Source organism: Oreochromis niloticus, linkage group LG8 (assembly GCF_001858045.2).
Source record: "Oreochromis niloticus isolate F11D_XX linkage group LG8, O_niloticus_UMD_NMBU, whole genome shotgun sequence".
NCBI classification, from domain to species: Eukaryota; Metazoa; Chordata; class Actinopteri; order Cichliformes; family Cichlidae; genus Oreochromis; species Oreochromis niloticus.
In genome coordinates this window covers 17,175,174-17,201,193 of record NC_031973.2, presented here as the reverse complement: position 1 = coordinate 17,201,193, position 26,020 = coordinate 17,175,174, and the positions used below count along the sequence as shown (strand labels likewise).

Here is a 26,020-nt window from a genome sequence, read left to right as displayed (position 1 = left end):
GATTTAGCTGAGTGCTATTCTACTTTAGGTTTTCATCTATGTCCCCTTGTGTGAGTCTGTTCTTGTCCTTTGTGTCAGTATGACTTGTATTTCTTGTTTGTGTGTTTCATGTTGTAAAGCCTGTGTTGTCATGTCGCTGTCTCTCCATGTATCCTGTAAGTATTTCCTTACCTGGATGATTGACCACGCATCAAAGACAAGATGACATTATGTTTTATAATAATAATTTTTTTAATGAACTTATTACACGAGTATATGGTTACTCTAAACTGCTGTTATCTTTCTAATTATAACTTAATCATATGAAACCAAAAACAAAATATTTACATATTGCAAATAACAAACACTGACGTATGAAAAATATTTTTTATGCAAAGTCACACCACAAAGCTAAAGAATTGCATACCTTGTCCTTTCTTTCTCAACAAAGCAAGTCACATTTCACAAGTTCAGTTTTTTTTAAAGCAAGCATCTATTGAATTTGATCAGTTTTACAGTACTTAATGGCATGACAATTAGTTTCGCTGTACAATGTTTGCAGAAATTTAAATTGAAAGGTGAGTAGAAGGATTTCTCAAAAAATGTAGCATTGTGACCCTATTTTCAGGGTCCTGACCACTAGTGAGGAAACTGAATGAGTGATATTAGACACAGCAAGCTGTGTTTGTTTGATGAATCAAATGTAGTAGAATGGACATATCTACGTAGCATGTTCACTCCTAAAAATATCCGGAGGGTCTATAGAGTTCCAAAAATTAAATGTACAACTACATGTGTGATCTTTGTTACTCTGCTAGGGTTGCGCCTGCATCAGTCCCAGGACTCGGACCATCTGCAGCATTTTCATTTATCATCTGTTTGTATTTGCTCTTGAAGAATCCAGCCTAGGAGTGCAAAAAAACACATAAAATGTAACAATCATGCATTAAAAATAAATGAAAATAATCAAGGTTTATGTGCAAATATAATAACCTTTAAACTAATCTTAACAGGATATCCTCTCTAAAACTTTTATAATTATTAATAATATGTAAAAATAGTCTTTCACCTTATACAGGCCAGCTGTGAGTAAAGCCAGAAAAGCCAATCCTCCCAGACATCCTCCAATGATCTCTTTGGTAAAATCTGGCTCAGGGTAAACTTCTACCTCTGCCTCAATCTGAGAGATGAAGTGACAGGATGTTGATACCAATGAAACTCTTAATAACTCAAATGAGAGAAAATAATGTGTACACACCTTGCGAACAGGAGAATTGTTATCAGACCCTGTTGAAAAGTAGATGTACTGGGTTTTGTCATACTCCAGACTGGCTGTGCTGGTCAAGAGGTATTTAGCAGATTGAAGTCCAATCTAAGAAAAAATGTAAAGCTTAAAGATTTAACCAAGTTACTAGTACATGCTCAGAAACAGTTGTAAAGAAAAAAATCAATAATTTAACCCAAAAATCCCTCCAGTTACCTGCTGTATCCATCGTGAACTAATGTTGGCAGAGATGTTGTACGTGATACTCTGCAGTCTTCCCAGGAATATGTTGCACTTGAACACTCTACACCTGGCTACAGAGCAGTCCTGTGATTTAAAGAAGTGAGCATGCAACACAAGCTGTGATCCAATGTAATGTGTTTTTTTGTATTGTTTGTTTAAATCTGCAATCAGGTTACATTTGAATGGGTAAAATGCAGATGCATACTTACCACCACTTTATTCTTTTGTATCTTTGGAACAAAATCTCTGACACTTGGTTCTTCGTCATTTCCTTTCTGACAGCCTGGAATCTGAAATACGTTCGATTTAATTTTTACTGGTCTTAATTTTACCACATGCATCCATCCATACAAAAGTCTTAAGCTATTTGTAGATTCAGCAGCTAAAACATATATTACATATATATTACCTGTAGATTGCTCAAATCCACCCAAATGTCTTTTTCACCAAGCTTCACTGGAACCTTGATCACCACAGTGAAAATAAGCGCTCTGATATCATTTCTAACCTAAACGAATAAAGACAGGGACAACTAAGAATTAGAGTTAGGTCTACATCATGCAATGAATTTTAAAAAATATACAAGTTATATTTTACCTTAACTGATTGTTGGACTGGTTTCCTCAAATCATTCTTCCCAAATGTGAAATTGTTATAGCTGAGTGAGCTAAACAGACATATTTAGTTTAAATAAATATTATTTAATAGAACATTTTTTACTGTGTGACTTCTTATGTTATAAACAAAACAGCACACACCTTTCAAATGTCATAAAAATGCTGTATTTTACATCAATAGATTTCTGTTTGTAGAGTTCACTTGTAGGTGCATGCTCCTGATTTCCACTGAAAGAGAAAAGAAAAAAAAACATTTGTTCTGTGTCATTGGTGCTGTTGCATAAATTAAAAGTATCTGTACCAAAGAAACAGTACCTGGTGACATTTGCAGTGACAAAGATCTTCCTCTCAAATTGACTATTGATGTCAATCCCATAGGAGACAATGAAGGAAGCCTTAATTGAATGAGAGAGATAAGTGACTTCTCTTTGCCTATAAATTGTGCAAAATCAGAAAAAAATGAAGAGATAAAAGGTGTTCTGTACAAATACAATTAAAAAATTAAAAAACAAACCTTAGTTTTGCTCTTGAAAATTGGCTTGTCAATAGTGCAGTCTGTCCTTCCTTGTGAAAAACTGTCTTCACCGTCCACGGAGTTGCACTCAATTCTTCCCTTTATTAGAAACAAAATGATTCCTGGATGCATTGGAAGAGCAGCAGATCAGTGATGAACTGATACAGACATCATCTTGATACCTTACCTGCTGACTCGTGAACTTTCTGTAGGAGAGTCCAGCTGGGTACGTGAGAATAACACGACTGTTGTAGGAGTTTTCTCCTCTGTTCTCCACTGTGACTGTGACATTCAAAAGCTCATCAATGCCCACTTTAACCTCTGAGGATCTGTGGAGTACGAAGCCGGATGAGAACAAGGCAAAACAAGACAAGACTACAGGCATACTAATGTCAGAGTATATCAAATATAATGTACTTTGAGCTTTGATAAACCATGTTATTTTTCAGTTCAAACAGTAAGGTAAAAATGGCTGTGCTAAGATATTGCCGCTAAATGTGAGGAAAAAAATTTCATCCCTAACCCACTGAATTAACATTCTAATATTTGCTGGTTAGCACAAAAAAAACAACTGAGTGTCATCACTTTAAAAAATATTAATGATGGTCGTGTAAAGACAAGTTGACAATAAATTCAGCTTGCAAATAATAAGACATTTGAAGAAAACAAGACTCACATGCAAAGCTTAAGTTTTGTAACTGTGCCTCACCTGGTGAAGTTGAAGTCCACTTTCAGGTTATCAACGCATTTGTCATCAGTGCCACAGTTGATCTCAAACCCTAACTGTGGAAGAGAGCATGATGAAAAAGTACACATTATACATTATTTAAAGACTAAATAAATGGTTGTATGATGATCCAATGTGCCACCACATGTAGGTCTACAGGCAATAAAATCAACAAAATAAAACTTTACAAAGACAGAAAATAGAAGTTAATATATACACACAAAACACAGTTAATAACTGCAACAATGCAAAAATTAAAAGGACTTTGAGCCTGTTTTGAATGTAAACACAGAGCCACAGTAACAGAAACCCCCCCTTAGCACACCTCTAACCTCCTAGGACCTGGCGTCCACATATGTGGACATCACATTTTGGGTTATTTAGACCAAAATACTCAATTTTGCTCTTCAAGGGCCTGATATCCATTTACGAGGACATTATACTGCTACTGTTCTATCAAAATTTTAAACGAATATCCTCATATGTGGCTCTGATTTTTCATAAAAACAAAAATAAGGTAAAAAAAAAAATCTGGTAATCCTTTGTTTTTACATTTATTGGGCCCCAATATGTCCAAATATCAAAGAGAAATTAAAAATGCATGCCGTGGAAGAGTTCGGGTCTTAGGAGGCTAATCTAATTGTGGGAACAGTTCAAAAAGCTGCACCTGATCTGATGTGAGGTTGTTTGACAGACTGGGGAAGCAGTTATACTGGAGGATAAAAAATCAAGTGTTTTATGAACCAAAAGAAGGATTTTAAATTGAGCCAATGAAGTGGTTAAGGGCGCGAATCAAGAAAGGTTCCCAAAATTGTAATCCCTTCCAATTGTTAGTCTGCTTGCCTCAGTTTTACTCATCTGTTCCACATCTCTTCCACAACAACAATCAGCTGGTTTCAGCTGGTTTCAGTTGTTTGACAGAAGAGGAAAGCAATGGTGTGATCTACAGCATGGATATGGACAGTACTTTTATTCATAAAGAATGAGAGCATGATGGTAAAGTGTAAAGTGCACCAAGGACAGAAACAACTGCATAATGCTGCTAACACAACGTCAGCTCTTTGCAATCACCTGCACAGACAACATGCTGACGCTAAGCTAGCCATGTGGTCAGAGTGATGTTAGCTGAGTGAATGTTGACCTCAAGCCAGCAGCCAGACCCTGAACTTCAACAGGTAACAAACTGACAAGCAGTCAGGCTGCAGCCTCTGTTTCTGCCTGTTCATGTTTATAAGTAGAATCACTGTGGCGATCCACTGAAATTCTCTTTTTGCAGGTTTTCATTTTTGTTTGTGCTGTCAGCTGTGTGTTCATATATAAATACTAAGAGGAAGGTCGTATGTGTGTCCAAATTAGCAAAGGAATTTGTGGACATGTGTGGGACTGTGGACGTATAGATTATATTAATTAATGGTAATACGAGGGGTTTCAGGTCATTTTACAGAGAAACATGAAAGTAAGTGTTATCTGTAATATGTGTCAGGCATTACTTTTGTAATGGAATGACCCCAACACTGATCACAACAAAGGGCATCCCAGTTTTTAGCCATGTATTTTGACTTTTTGTGGTTATGAGTTTATTTTTGGATTTGGACTGAATAATTTAGATTCTAGTTCTAATATTAGTCCTCCTAGTTTAATGTCATTCTTTGTGCTTTTTAGTTTTATCAATTCTATTCTTTTTTTTTTTTTCCGCCTGTCCCGTTTGGTTCTTTTGCCATCAGATTTATTGTCTAAAGGCAAAGAAAGATGCCCAACGGATTTACTTTACCAAATGGACCATCCCAGCCTTGCCGTATTGGTCTATTTGATTCACCTTTGTTTTTATTGTTTATTTTATTTTCACTTGCTACACACGGGACAGACATGACTGGGGGAAAGAAAAGGGAGAAAGAAAGAGAGGCAGGGAAAGAAAAACAGCAGGGAAGAGGAACAGTGATAAAGGGCAAAAAACAAAAACCAACAAAACCAACATATATCAATCACCTGGATCACCTGTTGAGAAAGAAAAAAGAGAAAACAAGGAAAAAAAAGAGAGCAATATAATAAACAACATCATTGCAATGATCTATGGGAATATAACAGTAAATACTAAATAATAAACATTACTGTGCAGCACGTAAGATCGACAGCGCACAGTGTGCTTTGAGGTAAGAGCCAAAAAGGGTGTAGTTTGTGTGTGTGAGCACCCGTGTGTACACCTGTGAGCATGAGCGCGCTTGTATTTAAAAGGTTCCTCCATGTAATGATCTGCTAGAGGGTGTGGGGAGCCATAGCCCGTCCTCCAGGGCATGAAGCAGGTATGGAGGAGATCAAGGCTCCATACATCCAGAGGCCCTCAGAGCACAAGAGACCAAGGAAGACCAACGGAGGGGCAACCGTGCCACTCTCCCAGAAAGAGCTGAGGAGAGCCCCAGATGAGGGGTCACCCAGTAGTCGCGGAGCAGAAGCCAGGGGGGGTTGCAGTGACATGCCCGTGAGCTCCGCCGGCAGCCAGCTGTGCCAGAGTGACCGAGCCCCAGGCCGAGAGGCCGAGGGCACCTCATCCCCCGAAGGGGCCCAGGCTCCAGGCCCCGACAAGCAGCCACCAGGAATGAGCCGGTGTGTACCTGGACGCCCATCCCCGGAAACCAAGAACCACCAATGCACCGATGTCTGAGGGCATCTGCCACTGGCAGGGGGAGTGGTGGGGGAGATAGGCCTCCATACCTTGGAGGGCCTGAGATGTCCCTAGAGAGGTGGCGTCTGATACCGAACCTGACATATAGACACAGACAAACAGGCACACACAGATACAAACATCCATTCACACTCAACTCCTCCTCCTAGCCCCGTTGCCCCAACAGGCAACAGAGAACGGGGGTGTGCGAAGACTCGAAACCTCCCTCCGCCCGCTCATATGTAGTGTAGTGTAGTGTATATGTAGAACCTCACGCCCGTCCCGGACCCACCCAGGGGCAGCCAGGCTACCAGGTCAGTAACCCACGTCCATCAGCACAGACCCTCCCCTAGCCCCGCTGCACGCAGCCACGAGGAAACCATCACCTAAGAGCCAACAGAGGCCTTAACAGGCCATGACCACAATCCCGGGTTGAGCCCCCCAAGGAAGATGCTCCCGGGGAACCCCCTGATGCCCTAAGCCTGTCCCTACCCCCACACCAATCACAACAGCGAAGGTGGGACCAAACTATGACCCCCCTATCCCCACTAAGTGATGGAGCTGATCAAAGGAGCCCAGAGCAATTGATCTGATGTGGTGGCAGAGGCTGTATCAAGACTAATGTAATCTATTAGATAATTTCTATATTGGTTAGAATTAAGATTATTTTTATTTTTCCAGTTCATGAGGACTGTTTTCTTGGCTATGCATAGTGCAGTGAAAACCATATGGGCTATATTCTTTTCCGGAGTGACATTATCTAAGCTGCCCAACAAGCACACTAAAGGGGAAGTTGGAATGTTACATTTCAGACACTTTGATAAGTCTTCACATATCTCGCGCCAAAACTTCTGAACTGGTGGACAGAACCAAAGAGTGTGGATATAATTGTCCGGTGTATTAGTTTGACAGTGTGAGCAGTTGTTGGTAGACATAAAGCCCATCTTGAACATCCGATGACCTGTGTAGTGCACTCTATGTAGTATTTGGTATTGAATTAATTGAAGACTGGGATTTCTAATTAAATGAAAGGTTTTTATGCATATCTGAGACCAGAAGTTTTGGTCTAAGTTAACTGATAAATCCGCTTCCCATTTTGCAGTAGGAAGTGATATTGATTCATCTGTTTTAGAAAGTATTCTGTATATTTTGGAAAGTAATTTTGGGGTTTTAAGAGTAAGAAATTGAACCACACTTGATGGTGTTTGTAGTTCAACTTGACCAGGTTTAAATTTCTTTTTTACTATGGATTTAATTAGTTGATATTCTAAAAATCTTTTCTTGTTGATCCCATATTGTGTAACTAGTCTGTCAAATGGAATAAATTCTGTTCCTTCTAATATATGTTCAAAGTATTTGATTCCTTTACAACTCCAATTTGGAAAGTTTATCATATTATTGTTTTGTAATATGTCAGGGTTGTTCCAGATAGGTGTACGTTTGCATGGGATCAATGAAGACAAACTCCCACCATGCTGTCAGAGAAGAGCTGATGTTGACGCTTTTAAAGCATTTATGTTGTTGGATGTTTGAGCTGATAAATGGTAGATCTGAAATCTCTAGATTATTGCAAAGTGCTTGTTCTACATCTAGTCAAGGTTCGTCTAAGAAGGTATGTTTTAGCCATCCTGAGATAAATTGAAGCCTGTTGGCTAAGAAGTAATGCTGAAAGTTAGGTAGTTCTAATCCTCCTTTATCCTTGGTCTTTTGTAGTGTTTTTAAGCTTATACGAGGGGGTTTATCTTTCCAAAGGAATTTGGACATATATGAATCTAGAGATCTGAACCAATCTTGTGGTGGTTTAGTTGGGATCACTGAGAATAAATAATTTATTTTTGGTAAGACCATCATTTTTATAGCGGCAACCCTTCCCATGAGTGATATGGGTAGACATTTCCATCTAGCCAGATCACCTTCTACTTTCTTTAAAAGTGGGACATGATTTAATTTAGTTAGATCTGCAAGCTTGGGAGAAACATTAATACCTAAATATTTTATATTTCCCGATTGCAGTGGAGTAGAAGAAGAATTATGGAAGGAGCAATTAATCGGAAGGACTGTAGATTTTGACCAGTTAATTGAGTAATCTGATATTCTTGCAAAAGAGTTTATCAATGCAATTACCCCAGAGATATTGGTTTGTGAGTTTTGGAGAAAAAGTAACACATCATCCGCATAAAGGCTGATTTTATGTTCCACGTTCTTGCATTTTATGCCCTTAATTATTATATTCTGTCTAATTGCTGCTGCTAGTGGTTCGATAAAAATTACAAACAGTGAAGGGGAGAGTGGGCATCCCTGCCTGGTGCCCCTCAGGAGACAGAAGCTGGAGGATGTTTGGTCATTTTTTTTGACACAAGCTGTTGGGGAATTATATAATATTTTTAACCAGTTGATGAAAGAGGTTCCAAAACCAAATTTGTGTAAAGTTGCAAATGGGGCTGGGCCATATCATACCGTTCACGGTAATACCGGTGTAATGTTGGGCAACGATAGGAAAATGAAATATCGCGATAGAATATGGGTAAAATGTGCATGCGCAGTGCCTATGTTTACATAGGCACATGACGGCGACGCAGAATGAGAAGAGCGAAAGTGGATCGTTAAATGAAACGGATGAACCAGAACTGGTTTGTAAAAATGCTGCAACTTCAGTGGTGTGGAACTGGTTTAGCTTTCGCCCCTCAGATACACAACAAAGCACTATTTTTGGTAGAGCATGCTAGCGGGCCGTCGTTATTACCGTGTCGTTTGGAAAATACGGCGCACTTAAAATCAATCCTTTGATTTTTCTGAAAATCGACAGTGCCCCTTATAATCCCGTGTGCCTTATGTATGAATTCTGGTTGTGTTTACTGACCTCGAAACGATTTGATGTGGTACACGGCGCTCGAAAATCTGTCAAATGTTTCAGTACGACTTTGCTAAGCTTCGAACCCGCACCGCTTGATGGATTGTCGGAGCATTACGGCTATCGTAGGCAGGAGCCTCGCGGAGTGATTCGTACTCTGCTTCAACATAATATTACCGTATTGTGTGTGTATAACCTCTTTTTAAGTTTTGTGGATATTATACATGGTTATGCTGAGGATATGTTGGCCAATTTCCACTGGAAATGCCTTTTGGTTAAACTGTCAGCAAGGATTTGCATTTGCACTGTTAATTTTTATATAACTTTAATGCACATAAAAAACAGCTGCTTGTTTAAGTGAAAATACATTGATTGGGTTTCTTTTGCACTAATAAAGTTGTGGAGTTGTAAAGTATTTTGTCTAGTGTCAATTATATCGTCAGTTATATCGTTATCGCAGATTTTCAAATGTATATCGTGATAAATATTTTTGGTCATATCGCACTGCTCTAGTTGCAAATAGAAATTTCCAGTTAACTCTGTCAAATGCTTTTTCTGCATCTAAAGAAAATATTGTAGTTTTGATTTTGATTATTTCTATTCTTAGCCCTTAGTTCATATCACTGTTAGTTCCCCTCTCGTGTCACCTGCTCTTTGTCTTGTCTCTGTGAGTACTCAGCCTTTGCCCTTGTATGTGCTACCTTTGGTCTGTTTGTGTTTGTTCCATCTTCTCAGTTAATAATATTTGGTTATCTTCATCTGTGTTCCTTCTCACGTGAAAGCACAGAGAGTCATTTCAAGTTTCTGTACATAACAATAAACTTGAAACTTGAAATGTCTCTCTGTGCTTTGTCTCTGTGGTTGTCTGGTCACTTTGTTAGTTGTTTCAGGTGAATCTTGTGTCCTCTTTCAGTCATGTCTCTCAAGTTTGTGTGTCTCAAGTCTCTGAGTGTGATGCGTTTCCTGTCTTATTTTGATAGACCCTTGTCTCATGTTCAGTTTTGCTTCCTGTCTCTTGTCAGTTAGATTCCTCTCAGCCCTGATCCCTCCTGTGTATTTATTGTCTCCCCATGATTACTGTCACGTTGTTGTCATTCTCTCCCTATGTGAGTGTGTGTGCTGTTCATTCAGTTTTGTAATCACTAAATTATTGACTCCTGTTTAGGCTCAGTTTTTGATATTTTTGTGTTTTCTTCCCCAAACTCAAGTAATAAAGCTGTTCTGAGCTCACTCCTGTCACCGTGTCTGCAATTTGGGTCCGACCTCTACCAGTCATACATTGACACATGACAGAGTCAGAACCAATGAGACCGCAGTGTGAATCAATATGGAACTGAATCGATAAGTGACATTGATAATGGAATCAGAATCACTAAATTTTTATCAATTCCCATCAGTATTTGTGGTCGTATCAAACAGGTGTATACAAAAGTTAAAGAGTAAAGCGCCAAGTATTGATGTTTTGGGAGCCCCAGATTGAAGTTTATTTTGTGCAGACCTAAAACTCCTGATTAAAACATGGAAATTTCTACCCTTTAAGTATGAAAATTAATCAAAAGCCTGGCCTGGTAAACAAAGTGAATCATGAAGTGTTTGAATTAAGATACCATGATCGACAAAGGATAAGTGAGACTAAACAGGACTAAGACTGAAACTCTAAATCACAGATGATCTTCAGCACATTTGAGAGAAACAAGGAAAATGCCAGTTTGAGAAGAGTTGTTGCTAATATAAAGACGCCTGTGCGTAAGTTAATAAGGAAGATCTGTACTTGCTCATCTATCTGCTTCCTGGGTGTTTCGAATATGAGGCGGTGTCAGATAAATTACTATAAGACACTAAGATATTATCTCTAATATTTAAAATGTTAAGTAAGTAAGTAAGTAGCAAAATTGATACATTTATTTGTGTAAAGATTCACTAGGTCTCTTTTGGGAAAGATTAAGTTGTTCAGCCTTTGATTTATTGATCGGAGAAAGAAAAATAAAAAAGCAGACTGATCATTGTTAAACAGTTGGGGGATGTAGGATTGTCTGGCAAATTTTATTTCATTGTTGTAACAGTGAAGTTTGTTTTTATAGATCTCATTTAATTTGTAATTTATTGTTCCTATATTTTCGCCCTGGTAGATTGTTTTTGTCATTGTTATCTTTTTGCTGTTTCTTCAAGGTGCTATACTACATATATTTACAGTTCTCACAGGAACAATATGATAGATGTGTTGACAAATGGTACCACAGAGATGGTTATTTCATCACAAAAATAAAAGTAATGGTAATTTAAAGTTTGAAAATTCCCTAATAAAGTTATAATAATTAATAATGTATGGCACTGACATGATACTTTTTGATATTTTGGTTGGTATTTGTTTTGACAGATGAACGAAACATTTTTAACCCTTGGATGCACAACCTACCAATACCTACACTCTTCCACGAGTGGGGTCAAAAATGACCCCAAATAGAAACAATGCATTTTGCTATAAACTCGGTTGTTATTCTTCAAAATCTTTAAAACAAAGAGTTGTAATATTTTCATATTTGAGGTATTCCTCATAAAACATGTTTGTGACATGAGGCCCTTTCCATTTTTATTTATTTTTTCATTAATTTTAAGAAATTGCAGTTTTTGTATCACTTGTATCACTTTTGTATGCTTGCTCGGCATATGCTGCAGAAGCTGGGTCTTCCCTCTGAAAGGCACAAGTTGTTCATCCACTGTAACACAATCACTGAGGATGAATTTCTGCCTGCAGTTGACCAGGAACAGGCCCCATATGTAGCAGAAAGCTGCCATGTGGTTTGTTTTCAGTCGGTAGGTAGGCTCTGGTCCTCTTGTCATCAAAGTGCAAGAAACGGCGAATATGTAGGAGGACAGACATTTGTTCAGAACTCTTAAAGATGTCGAAGAAGCAAGCTCCGTAAGCAATTACTTTGCTGTTCTTCCACCGCAAAAGAAACGTGTATTCTCTGAATTTCGGGGAATACTTTTATTTTGGCAGCGAATGCGCACCTGCAGACCACTATGTGCAGCCCTGACTATAAATCATGTATGTTACTATGTAAAAATTAATTCCTGATTCAGAAGTGTAAGTGGGACAGTCAGAGTTGCTAAGACTGAAAGTTTCATAGAAGATTCCATAGGAACTGCTTGGGATCATTTTTGACCCCACTTGTGGAAGAGTGGGGTAGTGATACAAAAACTGCATTTTTTTTTAATTAATGAAAAAAAAAAAAATGCAAATGACCTCATGTTACAAACATATTTTATGAGGAATACCTGGAATATTAATATATTACAACTTTTCATTTTAAAGATTTTGAAGAAAAACAACACGTGGGGTCATTTTTGACCCCACGTGTGCATCTAAGGGTTAAAATATACAAAATGATCAGAGACAGTAATATTTAGAAGATTTATAACAGTGATATTAAGTCATCTGACAACTCTGCAAACATTCTCTGCAGGTAGACAGGTTGCCTTCACATCACCCCCATTCAAAAGTAAAACAAGCATCAATCAGTCATTAATTAATGCCTGATGGCCAAGAGGAACAATGGCTGGTTGCTAACGAGCAGCAGCCAGTTTGTGTGTTTTACCAAGTAGTGTACTTTATACCAGGAACAACATTTTTGTTAATATTCTTCATCCACTTCTGGAAAACATCTTAGTCCCCTGCACAGCCAAGAAACTGATCTTAGAATCACTTTGAATAAGATGAAGGTTTGTGTATTTTGAATTTGTTCTTTTTTCAAAAGTTAAATTTGTTGCTACTGTTGAAGCAGCACAAATGCACAAGTTCTCGTCAGTGAGAAAGTAGAGTACAGAAAGTAAAGGTAAAAGTAAAAAACTACATAGTCCTTGGTACAGCTTGTATGCAGGAAGATCCCACTGCACAAGGCTGTGAAGAACAATAACAGTCACCCCCTATTGCTGTTGTCTTTTTTTCTAAGAAGTGGGTGAATTAGGAAGTTGTGATTAATGAGTAAAATACTATTTTGTCTGTAACACATCACAAACTCAGTGTTTGGACACAATCCTCTTTGGTGACATCTGGTGGCCATATGAAGAGCAGCTTGAATCTACAAATTAAAATGAACTTCTTTATGATAATTGTCACTCTACAGAGTTCAGTTGGTTATTTAAACTTCTGTTTAATATCATGTGACATTTCTGTCTGATATCAGGCTACTGTTGTGCTTTGAACATGGACAAAATAATGTTATGTCTATTTAATCTATAAATAATTTTGATGAATAAACCTTCCTTGTTTAAACATGCACTATGATGGGGTCTCACTTTGCTTGTGACTTCTTGACATTTGTAAACATTATGGGGGAAAAAACATTATATATAATAACATACAGCACAGTCATATAATAGGTTGGGAGTAGGTTGCTTGTGCTGTGAGGTCCCTGCCCCCACATGGTTTTGTAATCAACTAGTGGACAAGTAAATTTATTTATATTATAACTTATATGTAGAGTATATTTCTTATTTATGTTTTTGACCGGGGTGTTGAATTGCTTATGAACTTAAACTTAAACTTAAATTTAAAAAAATATATATAAATTTTTTTTCTATTTGATGTTTATTTGTGAACAGGCAGGAGGTCCTCATGGGCTCAGCTTTAAACAGACCATCACTGCACTAATGGTGAATCATTTACTTCCAGTAGTTCAGCAGATGTCTCTCAAAGAAGTATTAGTCAGTTGCATGCCTATAATAACGACGATTTAGTACAGGTAAGGGCAAACCTAAAGGTTTCTCATAACTTCATAAAGACTAGACTCAGTTGGTCAGTTAATAGGGTTTTTAAAAGTTTACTTACAGGATGAATGGTTGTTGTTTGGGCCTGCGGGGCAAGACTTGGTCTGGGATTTGTGTTTGAGGCCGAACCATTAAATGTGAATTTGAGCTCATTGGAAAGTTCATTGAGAGCGTCTTCGGGGCAAGCCTGCAAGAAGAGGTTTAGATTCAATGTTGGAGTCTTAAAAATAAAATTAATTAAACAAAATCTTAAGTTTAATGACTTTTAAGGACTTTATTTTAAGATTGCTATTAGAACTTACCTCAATGAGGAATTTTATATCTGAACATGCTTTTCTTCCTAAGTCAACAGTAACTGATCCAGACTGCTCTCGTTGTTTCTCACTGATGTAAGCTCGGTTGTTTGGAGGCTTGCGATTGGCATCCAGTGTTATAGTGTAATGAATCATTGCTTGAGCTAAAAAAGAAAAATAGAATTTGATTTAAATATTGTAAACGTACATACATTAAAAATAAAATGATGGACAGTGGTTTAGAAGAAGTGAGAAGAATGATGAACCTGTGTTGACTGTAGACACTCTGCTCATGGTAAAGCAGATTTTAGCTGTGTTCTCCAATGGTTTTTTGCAGTCTACATTCTGTGTAGAGATTTTCTTTGGGCTAAACGATACCTCAGCTCTCACCATTACTATGGGTCTTGATCTGGAAAGTAAGAAAAGACATGTGAAGGACATGGCAGATGGCTGCCCCTCCCCGAGCCTTGTTCAGCAAGAGGTTTCTTCCTGTTAAAGGGGAGGATTTCCTTTTTGAAAGGGAACGTCTGATTTCTAATTGTCTGGGATAAGCTTTGTGGAAGGGAAAATATGGACCCAAGGAACAAAATTTAAACCCAAAAGGTAGCTTTAATGCTGCTTTTAAAAACAAACGCAAACAGGCAGTGTAAGTGATGATGCAACAAGGAACAGAGGGAGACTCAGACAATATAAACACACCAGATAACAAGGGAAATAGGGAACAAGGAAACAAAACACAAATTGAAAATAATAAACTAATAATTCAGAGGGGAAAGTAAGTATAAAGGAACACTGGAAACTCCAAAACTAAAAACTTAACAAAAAGTGAAAAGGGCTCTAAATCATACCCCAAACCCCCAAACCCCAAAATTCTTACCAGAAATGCTGTAAATTAGAGTTAATGATTTATGTAATAATAAATAATAAATAAATAATAAATAATTAATGCTTTTTATAAAATATAAATATGATATTATAAAAATCTGTGTCATTTTTATAATAATGAACTTTAAAATGTACCTTAATATTTGGTCATTAATGCATACTGTTAATATGTATATCAACAAATACTGTAGAATTACAATAGACAACAGTAATGTACAATTACATTTTCTTGCATTTACCTCAGTAAGACAACTTTGCCCTTTGAACCCACCGCTAAGTCAGGAAGTCCATCACCACTCTGGTCAAAAGACGACTGACTGATTGACAGGCCAAAGAACTTCAGTCCTGACTCGACCTCAGAGCCACTAATTCTCTGTACATATGGAAATATTTTAATTAATCAAGCTGCAGATTGTATTGTGCTAAATGAGTTTAGCCACCTTTGTGAGTTCTCTGATGTTGTGTACCTGTGAGTAAGTAGGACTGATTCTTCCTCCTCCTTCACCATTAAATATGTAGATGCTGCCTTCACCATGATTCTCCAAAGGTGCTCCAACTGCCAAATCCCTGAATCCATCTGAGTTTAGATCAGGCAGAACAGCAAGAGAAGAGCCGAACCTTCCTTTGACAGCTGCATGTCCTCTTAGTACTAACGGATCATCAAAATTACACTCGACAAACTGAAATGAGGGGAATTAATATTTTATGGTCGATAACAAAATGACAAACAAACTGATTAATTTAATTGCAGTAGATAAAACTGTGACTTACCAAACCAGTTAAACTGCAAACATAAACTCTTCCCTCTCTATCAGGCTCCATGTACATTGGGGCTGATATGAAGATTAGATCAGTGATGTCATCATTATTTATGTCCATGGTACACACCTCTGCCCCGAAATATTCACCAGTCTGATACTGTGTAAGGAACACATTATTATTTTTTTATTTGAGAAAGTAATTTATATACACTTTACAATCTCATTCAGATCTGTCTTGCTGTAAACACATACCTGTGATGAAAAGTGCTCAATCCATTGGTTTTCAAAGCTTTGTCTGTTAACAGCGACCACAACTCCTCTGTGTTTATATCTTGGAGCACCAACAACTGTCAGAGAGCCACTCTGGGTTTTAGCAATTGCCATAGAGTAACCTAGAGGTTAGGTATTCAAAAGGAGAAGACAGATTAAGATTCCTCCTTTAAATTTGTGTCCGTTTTGCAAACTTATTAGTGTGTCTGCATGAAAGAACTGGAGCAGAGCTGTGTATATACATGATCACATATGTATGGGTTAGATTATTAAAGCTGTAATATTCTTACCAAGATAACTGTCAGGCTCCAAAGACACAGCCTCATATGTTTTCAGCTTCTGGCCTCCTGTTGTGTATTGCACGTAGCCTCCCTTCCACTGGTTTGCACCAACAATAGACATCTGAATTCCCTACAGTGTAGACAGAAAATACAATTTATATACAATTTATTAAACTGATTTAAACTGTATAACTGTATGTTTGCCTTTAGGTCATAAAAACTGCCAGACAGGCACATGTGAATTTTTCTTTTTATGATTAGACTGTGTGGTGATTTTCAGGTAGTTTTAATTACCTCAGGCACATAAACTGCACTGAATCCCTCCTGAGACATTTCCATTTTCAGTGTCTCTCCACTGCTTTGAGATCCTGTAACAGAAAAATAAACAAAAAGCTGCTAAGCATTTATTGTTCATTTCACAGATGTAAAGTTACATTTAATTTGAAATGTGACTCTAATGAATAAAACGCAATAAAGTTAATACAATGTGGTCATTTTAGTTGCTTCTTAGTGTAGCAGTTTACACAACAAATGAAAGTTTACTGCTTCAGTTCCAGAAGGACACAGATCCTCGTAATGAATGTGAAAAAAGTCTTTGTGAATAAGTGAACAGCTGAAAGTAGCATTCAATATAATGTAATTATTTGAATTTTCGGAACATTTACAGGAACTTTAACAAAGTTGTAATAATTTAAGTTTGTACCTTCGATAGAGAAAATTTTCTCCTGCAGATTTTTTCTAATTACTTCAAGTGCGTCAAAGTTCTTCACTTGAAAGACATGTTTGTCTGAGGGAGACGATGCAATGGTGTCCAGTTCTTTTCTAGCATCGGGTGTATTAAATGCATTCCCCACCTACGATTGTTGACAAACATGTTTGAGTCCTCATACTATGCATAATGATTTGCTCTATCTATTACAATACAGTCGTTAAACTTCACTTGATGATTTATATAATTTATCATAAAATGTACACACAGGTATTAAACTTTCTAACACTGAATAGAACCCAAATCTAAGATAACATTTATCTCATGTTGTAAAATAGTTTTTATGCATCTTTTTCCCTCTACTAGCTGTATTTGTATTACACACATATATCATGTTTCCATCAAAAATTCATCTCTTTCACTTATTTAAGAAACTTAATTTTAAGTTTACATGGTCAGTGAGATTAGCTTTTATTTAAATAAATAAATTGATCTAAATAAATGCACTATATGGACAAAACTGTATATTCAAATGTGTGGCCAGTATTGGCCCTTGGGGATAAATAAAGTCTTTCTGATTCCGATTCTGATAACCACAACTCTTAATCTCTGAAATCAGGTGTTTTTAGTCACATTACTTCAGGCATAAAAAATCAGTCACTTAGCCATGCAGTCTGAATTTACAAATATTTGTGAATGAGTGAATCATTCTACAGGGAGTGCAGAATTATTAGGCAAGTTGTATTTTTGAGGAATAATTTTATTATTGAACAACAACCATGTTCTCAATGAACCCAAAAAACACATTAATATCAAAGCTGAATGTTTTTGGAAGTAGTTTTTAGTTTTAGCTATTTTAGGGGGATATCTGTGTGTGCAGGTGACTATTACTGTGCATAATTATTAGGCAACTTAACAAAAAACAAATATATACCCATTTCAATTATTTATTTTTACCAGTGAAACCAATATAACATCTCCACATTCACAAATATACATTTCTGACATTCAAAAACAAAACAAAAACAAGTCAGCGACCAATATAGCCACCTTTCTTTGCAAGGACACTCAAAAGCCTGCCATCCATGGATTCTGTCAGTGTTTTGATCTGTTCACCATCAACATTGCGTGCAGCAGCAACCACAGCCTCCCAGACACTGTTCAGAGAGGTGTACTGTTTTCCCTCCTTGTAAATCTCACATTTGATGATGGACCACAGGTTCTCAATGGGGTTCAGATCAGGTGAACAAGGAGGCCATGTCATTAGTTTTTCTTCTTTTATACCCTTTCTTGCCAGCCACGCTGTGGAGTACTTGGACGCGTGTGATGGAGCATTGTCCTGCATGAAAATCATGTTTTTCTTGAAGGATGCAGACTTCTTCCTGTACCACTGCTTGAAGAAGGTGTCTTCCAGAAACTGGCAGTAGGACTGGGAGTTGAGCTTGACTCCATCCTCAACCCGAAAAGGCCCCACAAGCTCATCTTTGATGATACCAGCCCAAACCAGTACTCCACCTCCACCTTGCTGGCGTCTGAGTCGGACTGGAGCTCTCTGCCCTTTACCAATCCAGCCACGGGCCCATCCATCTGGCCCATCAAGACTCACTCTCATTTCATCAGTCAATAAAACCTTAGAAAAATCAGTCTTGAGATATTTCTTGGCCCAGTCTTGACGTTTCAGCTTGTGTGTCTTGTTCAGTGGTGGTCGTCTTTCAGCCTTTCTTACCTTGGCCATGTCTCTGAGTATTGCACACCTTGTGCTTTTGGGCACTCCAGTGATGTTGCAGCTCTGAAATATGGCCAAACTGGTGGCAAGTGGCATCTTGGCAGCTGCACGCTTGACTTTTCTCAGTTCATGGGCAGTTATTTTGCGCCTTGGTTTTTCCACACGCTTCTTGCGACCCTGTCGACTATTTTGAATGAAACGCTTGATTGTTCGATGATCACGCTTCAGAAGCTTTGCAATTTTAAGACTGCTGCATCCCTCTGCAAGATATCTCACTATTTTTGACTTTTCTGAGCCTGTCAAGTCCTTCTTTTGACCCATTTTGCCAAAGGAAAGGAAGTTGCCTAATAATTATGCACACCTGATATAGGGTGTTGATGTCATTAGACCACACCCCTTCTCATTACAGAGATGCACATCACCTAATATGCTTAATTGGTAGTAGGCTTTCGAGCCTATACAGCTTGGAGTAAGACAACATGCATGAAGAGGATGATGTGGACAAAATACTCATTTGCCTAATAATTCTGCACTCCCTGTAAAGAGCTCACTGAATTTAAGCATGATACTGTAATACGATATGACTGCTGTAACAAGTCAGTTTGTAAAATATCATCGCTCCTGTATATTCCATAATTGACTGTAAGTGGTATTATTCCAAAATGAAAACGTTTAGAGCACAAAAACTGTCTGACAGGAATTTCACAACATTGGTCTCTATGGCCAAGCAGCTTCAGGAGCTGTAGTGAGTGGATGGCTCAGGACTTTTCACCTTGTAGTGCAGCATAATGTGACTGTAGTGTGACAACTGAACAAAACCCATTATTAGTATAAAACTCAACATTCTGCAGGTTTCAGCAATGGAAGTACTTACCCCAATAGCAAATCGAACAATGTTTTTACTCTCTGCTAGCTGTGCTGCACCTCCCAGATCAGTCCGATCATGAGATTGTCCATCAGTAATTACTATCAAGACCTTCTTCACATTTTGTCTGGAATCTCTTTGTGGTGTGAAAACATTGTTCCTGTGAAATTAAAAAATAACAATTTCAAAGCATTTTTTTACAGTCCATCTTGTAAATTATATTCTGTCGGGTACATGATTATTGCATGATTATTACTTCAGCATGCCTCATTCTGTTTTGTTTTTTGTAAGTTTTTTTTTAAACTTTTGTAAAACTCAAGACAATACAATATTTTTTTTTCAAATTTAAGTCTGCAATTTTTTTTTATTTTGCTTTAGTTGGCGGTGTATCATCAACTCTGTAAAAGATGATACTCTGAAGCACAAGTTTGTACAGTGTCTCTTTTTAAAATGCTTCCCTCAGTCACACAGTGAGATTAGTGTGGTCAGATTCACAGAAAAGTCATCTGGACAGGAAGTCCAGACAATAATGTAACTGCAGTGCTTCGGTATTATTACTGGATTACTTACACAACATGTCTGATGGCGTTAGCTGTGTAAGTTAATTCCCTCAACTGTCTGATTCCATTGATCTCATTGTCCACCGATCCAGATGAGGAAAATTTCTCAAAATTAAAGTGAACCTGCGGTAAAGTAGAGAACTGGGAAACAGAAAACTGAAAAAGAGAGAAAAAAATACTTAATGGAAATAAAAATGCAGCTATTTTATGTCTTTGCTCTGATTTTTCTGACAGAGGGACAATAGCTGCTCACCTGTGTGTCACTTGATAGTAATGATTTGATTAGTTTTTTCACAAAATTCTTCATTGTTTGAAAATCACTATAAGATACGCTGCCTGAACCATCCAACAGAAAGGCAATGGCTACTTGTGGGCACTCTGTCAAAGAGATGGATTCAAAATTAATTTAATTTTTAAGGGTTAATTTTAATATTTTTTCACACTCAAACATTAAATTTAGTCTCTTTACAGTGTCCCCTTAAAACATTTTGGAGGGCATTTATTTGGTGATCACTAAATGTATTTAGGCACCAGGAGTAATGATATACATGGTGTGTGTGTGTGTGTGTGTGTGTGTGTGTGTGAGAGAGAGAGAGAGAGAGAAAGAGAGAGAAAGAGCATGAGGATATTATCACAAACACCATTTACTGTTACCTGGAGGAGAAGAGGGTACAGGTGGTCCAAATGTATTAGATTGGTCTATCTGAAAGCACACACCGTTGTACATGGTGATACTTCTGCAGTCCTTTGGAATGGTTGGACCACACACCTGAGAGGAGACAAAGCCAAGATGCCATAATTCAGCAGGATGAGTTAATTCCATATAAAATCAAACAAATTTGAAGTAACTGCACTGGTAATGTCTGCAGTTCAGTAACTCACCAAAGTGTTTTGTGCTGTGGGATCACGTTTCATTGTCAAACCAAGCGACATGTTTACTGCAAAATCTGGTGCTGCATTGAAAAAAATCACATATTTGTTAAAACACTCATAAAATACACTTTGTGAAAGGAAGAAAACAGCATTCAAATTGAGAACTGCAAAGTGCCACAATTCACAATTTGGCATGATAACTATAAGAAGAGGTATTCCCTCTAGACTGGAAACGGAGATAAACAATAGTTTTTGCTACATTTTCAACAGGAAGGAATGCAAAAAGAATTCAATTTCACTGTTACTTAATTTAAAACTTTAAGAAATTACACAAGTAAAATCTTAATAATTTTACATTTATCTTTTCTTGTTTTTATCATTAGTTGGAAAGTTAATTTCAATTTTAAGGCTTAACGTTACACACTAAGATATCCACTTTGGAAATCTACTGTAACTATGATTTAATTTGAACAAATATATGTAACAGGATCTGTGGAGAATTTCTTTGATGGCAAAATACTTACTATCAGAGTTTTAGGACATTTAGAAATAAAGGGTTACTTACCTTGAAATTGTATATTTTGGCAGTATTGGGAAGAGGTTTCGCAGCTGTATATTTTCCCTTTTCTATTTCGTGAATAGTGTTCCAGTGGAGCACTGACGAGCAAACTAAGAAAATAAATCCAGTCAATCATGTAAGTCTAGAAAGCAAACTGTAATTAAATAAACTACATATGTCCATATAGCATAACAGAGATGGTAAATAAATAAAAAAGAAATAGCAGTAATCTTAAATATTCAGCCCTAAACCGACTTCCAACATAACAATGCATGTCCTGACTTACTCTGATTGTCTTTGCACCACCTGGTAGCCAAAACCAGCAGCAGAGTTATTCAGGGCCTTCCAAGGCGCAGGATCAATATTGAAACAAAGTGCAGCATTTAACACTGAGAATTAAAAAAGAAAGATGAACATCAGTAATTTTATTTAAAGCCACTGTAAAGGATGATAATGTGGTTATAGGCCTCTAATTATAATCACATATAAGAAACTGTAAACAGTATATGAGTTGCGTTCATTTGTTTTTTTTTAACCATAAGTTTCTTTTGTTACCACTAGAGAGCACCAAAGCCAGACATTTTAAGGTTCCAAACATTGTGGCTCAGAAGAAAATTTCCCTTGAAATTCAAATTTAAATTTCACTGTAGAAAATTAAATATTTTCTGACATAATCATTCTATAGTGAAAATCTACAACAACACATAAGGAAGTCGTTGTTGAAAACAAAGCTACACCTAAACTGTCCTGTTGGGTTTTTGTTCGTTTGTTTGTTTGTTTTTTGTTACAAAAACAATGCCTTCCTTTTTTGGGCATGCTAAGAACAGTCAGTATGACATCATATAGCACTTTTGCTTGTTCAACAATGACAGCTTCATGATGTCTTAGTTTCCAGAAATCTAAAGTTATCTAATACTCTACCTCATCAGCATGACACACGCAACTTGTTTTTCGTGGCTTTAAAAGGAATAAAGACAAACCTTGTCATACACACTACCAGTCAAAAGTTTGGACACACCTTCTCACTCAGTGGTTTGTGTTTATTTTTAATCCTTTCTACACCTTAGATACATACTGAAGACATCAAATACATGAATTAAGACATATGGAATTATGTAGCAAAGAAAAAATTGATAAATAACTCTGTCTTTTAGATTCCTGGAAGTAGCTACAGTTTTTTTTGTTGACAGCGCTGCAAACTTTTGCTGTGTTGTGCAGAATTTAGGTTGGTACAGAGCTGACAGCAATATTTGACAACTGTTAGAATTCATACTATGGAAAGAACCAATCAGCTAAGTAAAGAGAAACGACAGTCCATCATTACTTTAAGAACTGAAGGTCAATTAGTCCTGAAAATTGGTAAGACTCTGAATGTGTCCCCAAGTGCAGTCACAAAAACCATCATGTGCTACGATGAAACTGGCTCACATGAGGACCGACCCAGCAAAGGAAGACCAAGAGTCACCTCTGGTGCTGAAGATAAATTCATTCGAGTCACCAGCCTCAAAAATTGCAAATTAACAGCACCTCAGATTAGAGCCCAGATAGATGCCACACAGAGTTCCAGTAGCAGACACATCTCTACATCAACTGATCAGAGGAGACAACGTGAATCAGGCCTTTATGGTCAAATAGCTGCTAAGAAACCATAACTAAGGAAAAGCAACAAGCAGAAGAGATTTGTTTGGGCCAAGAAACACAAGGAATGAACATTAGACCAGTGGAAATAATAATAATAATAATAATAATAATAATGGATTGGATTTATATAGCGCTTTTCAAGGCACCCAAAAGCGCTTTACAATGCCATTATTCATTCACTCTCACATTCACACACTGGTGGAGGCAAGCTACGGTTGTAGCCACAGCTGCCCTGGGGCAGACTGACAGAGGCGAGGCTGCCATATCGCGCCATCGGCCCCTCTGGCCAACACCAGTAGGCGGTAGGGTAAAGTGTCTTGCCCAAGGACACAACGACCAGGACAGACAGGCCGGGGATCGAACCGGCGACCTTCCGGTTACAGGTGCGCTTCCCAACCCCCAAATCTGTGCTTTGGTCTGATGAGTCCAAATTTGAGATCTTTGGTTCCAACCCCCCTGTCTTTGGTGAGTGCGAACGGATTGTCTCTACATGGATGGCTTCCACCGTGAAGCATGGAGGAAGAGGTGTGATAGTGTGGAGGTGCTTTACTGGTGACACTTCTGGGGATTTATTCAAAATTGAAGGCACACTGAACCAGCATGGCTACCACAGCATCCTGCAGCGACATGCCGTCCCATCTGGTTTGTGTTTAGTTGGATCATCATTTATTTTTCAACAGAACAATGACTTCAAACAGTCACCTGACCTAAACCCAATGGAGATGGTTTGGGATGAGATGGACCGCAGAATGAAGTGAAGGTCTAACAAGTGGAACTCTCTTGGAACTCCTTCAAGACTGGTGGAAAACCATTTCAGGTGACGACCTCATGAAGCTCATCGAGAGAATGCCAAGAATGTGCAAAGCGATAATCAAAGGAAAGGGTGGTTGTCCTAAAAAATCTAAACTATAAAACATGTTTTGAGTTATTTCAGACTTTTTTGTTGACCACATAATTCCTTATGTGTTCATTCATAGTTTTGATTCCTTCATTGAGAATCTACAATGTAAACAGTCATGAATATAAAGAAAAACTATTAAATGAGGTGTGTCCACACTTTTGACTCATAGTGTATTTCCCTCAGCCTTTGTTCTTTTTTCTTTTTTTTTATTAACGTTTCTTCTTAATTTTTACACAGACATGAATTTATATTCTGTCATAAAATAAGCAGTAGCCAAAAGTAGCAAAGGTGGATGCAGTGACAGAATAACATAAATCCAAGTATGATGTGACATTTATTTGAAAAGCTTCCAATTCTGAGTAGCACTGAACAAAACAAACAGATATGTAAAATAAACACATGAAATCATGTCCAGTTCTACTGTTTGTTTTTGATAAATAATGAAGAAGTTACTTTCTTCAGTATGACTATTTAAGAAATACTTTTTTCACTCAGTACACTTCAACGACAGAAAAACAAAACATTTTAGTATTGAAGGTATTTTTATAGTCAAACTAAGCTGATTGTAGAGTTCTGCAGGTAGTTTGGTTCGGAGATAATGAAATGTAAATAAAGAAATAACCATTGCAAATGTAAATCTAAATGATATCTTTTCACTTCTAATATGTTGTACGTGCTTTTTAATAACACAAGAACTATATATAGTGTTTTTACTGAAAAATGTCACTGTGCCTTATCTAGTAGAAACACTAAGATCATATTTTAACTGTTTGCAGAAACTTATAATTAGAGAACAAAAGACAAATTCAAAATGCACAAAGTTGTCTTACCTGACAAGAATAGTGTAGCACTAATTATCCAATTCATTGTGTTACTCCCATAAGAAACATAAACGACACATGAGTTCAGCATTACTTCTGCTGATAGAGTCAGAGAAGGAGATGAAATCAAAAAGCAGAAATCATAAGACTGTTGCTCAAAGGTAAGAGGTTCATTTAGAGGAACTCTTAAGTAGGAGGAGCTACAATACTGACAGCACTGTCTGTCTGTTGCTACACCACACTGTGGTGGTATGGTTTAATGTGAATTAACCTCTTAATTTCAAATAAACAATAGTAAAACTCACAGTAAACAGATTAGAAAGTTTATTAGTCTCTGGGTAACAAGATAAAATTAGTGTAATTATGAATATTATTTAAAATAAGAAATAGCAAAATAAAGCCTCTCTCACATCTGTTCTTCTTTGCTGATGTGAAACTAAAGGTTTTGGTTAAAAAATGTTTATTGAGATTACAGTGTCAACTTCTTTTCATAGTATCATGGTGAAAATGTAGAACACATTTAAATTGAGTGTCTGTCCGACTCACCAAAGCATGGTTTAGAAAACCTTCTTCTTGAAAAAAAAAAAATCTAAAAATAGAAAGTCCATTTCTCCTTTTCATCTGACTTCCTCTGAACCGTTTCATACTATCTGTGAGAAAATTTGCTAATGTGACACTTTTGTAAGAGGCATGAGCTGGTCTCCAGGCCTGGATTAAATATATATCCACACCTCACTGAAGTGCACACATAACCAAAAGTGAAGCAATTTTATTTACAATTTTATGTTCAGCATTATTTTGAGTATCTTAAAATAATGCATTTCTAAAACCTCACCTTACTAGTAGAGGAATAACCAGCTGACTCTGGTTGTATGCTGAGTTGTTCAGACTACAATCTATAGGACGTCATCCTCATTTGCGCCAACTTCCCACCAGTGTTAACATATCCAAGGTGCAACATTTCACATCTTTTCAAATGTTTGTTTTCTTTCATAAGCTATTTGAATGAGAGAAACTGAAACTGATTCCGTGTGCACTAAAGCCTGACTCTGTGAATGTGCAACTTTTGCTAAGCCTGATGGTTAACCTGAGACTGACTGATGCAAGATGGTCTCCTTTTCACACTGTATACAGTGAGCATGTAGTGACTTCAGTGAAGGACATTATTACTCCCTCAAACCCACTCATACACCTCCCAAACAGGAAGTGAGGTGAATGACCAATCACTGAGGGCGAGGTCAGTGAGATATT

At 37.4% G+C, this 26,020-nt stretch overlaps 1 protein-coding gene across 1 annotated transcript; it reads right to left on the bottom strand.

The window, feature by feature from the left end:
• Positions 1–210: 210 nt before the first annotated feature.
• LOC100706614 (integrin alpha-X) lies at positions 211–24,922 on the bottom strand. Its single transcript, XM_005448332.4, has 30 exons — positions 24,779–24,922; positions 21,693–21,795; positions 21,413–21,516; positions 20,857–20,927; positions 20,629–20,743; positions 20,228–20,352; positions 19,985–20,130; positions 19,424–19,574; positions 16,818–16,968; positions 16,409–16,482; positions 16,124–16,244; positions 15,816–15,955; positions 15,574–15,720; positions 15,270–15,482; positions 15,042–15,175; positions 14,184–14,326; positions 13,927–14,081; positions 13,686–13,811; positions 3,327–3,400; positions 2,805–2,946; positions 2,618–2,716; positions 2,419–2,498; positions 2,245–2,331; positions 2,084–2,153; positions 1,896–1,994; positions 1,696–1,776; positions 1,460–1,570; positions 1,238–1,351; positions 1,049–1,159; positions 211–884 (listed from the first exon to the last, which is right to left on the bottom strand). The coding sequence occupies exons 1-30, from the start codon at positions 24,858–24,860 to the stop codon at positions 786–788; spliced, it is 3,468 nt and encodes a 1,155-aa protein (XP_005448389.1). The 5' UTR covers positions 24,861–24,922; the 3' UTR covers positions 211–785.
• Positions 24,923–26,020: the final 1,098 nt, after the last annotated feature.

Coding starts and splice junctions, on each gene's coding strand:
- LOC100706614 (XM_005448332.4), bottom strand. CDS start 24,860: ATGCTGAACTCATGTGTCGTTTATGTTTCTTATGGGAGTAACACAATG. Junction 21,796..24,778: donor TGCTACACTATTCTTGTCAG/GTAAGACAACTT, acceptor TTTAATTCTCAG/TGTTAAATGCTGCACTTTGT. Junction 16,483..16,817: donor GAAAATTTTCTCTATCGAAG/GTACAAACTTAA, acceptor TTTCTGTTACAG/GATCTCAAAGCAGTGGAGAG.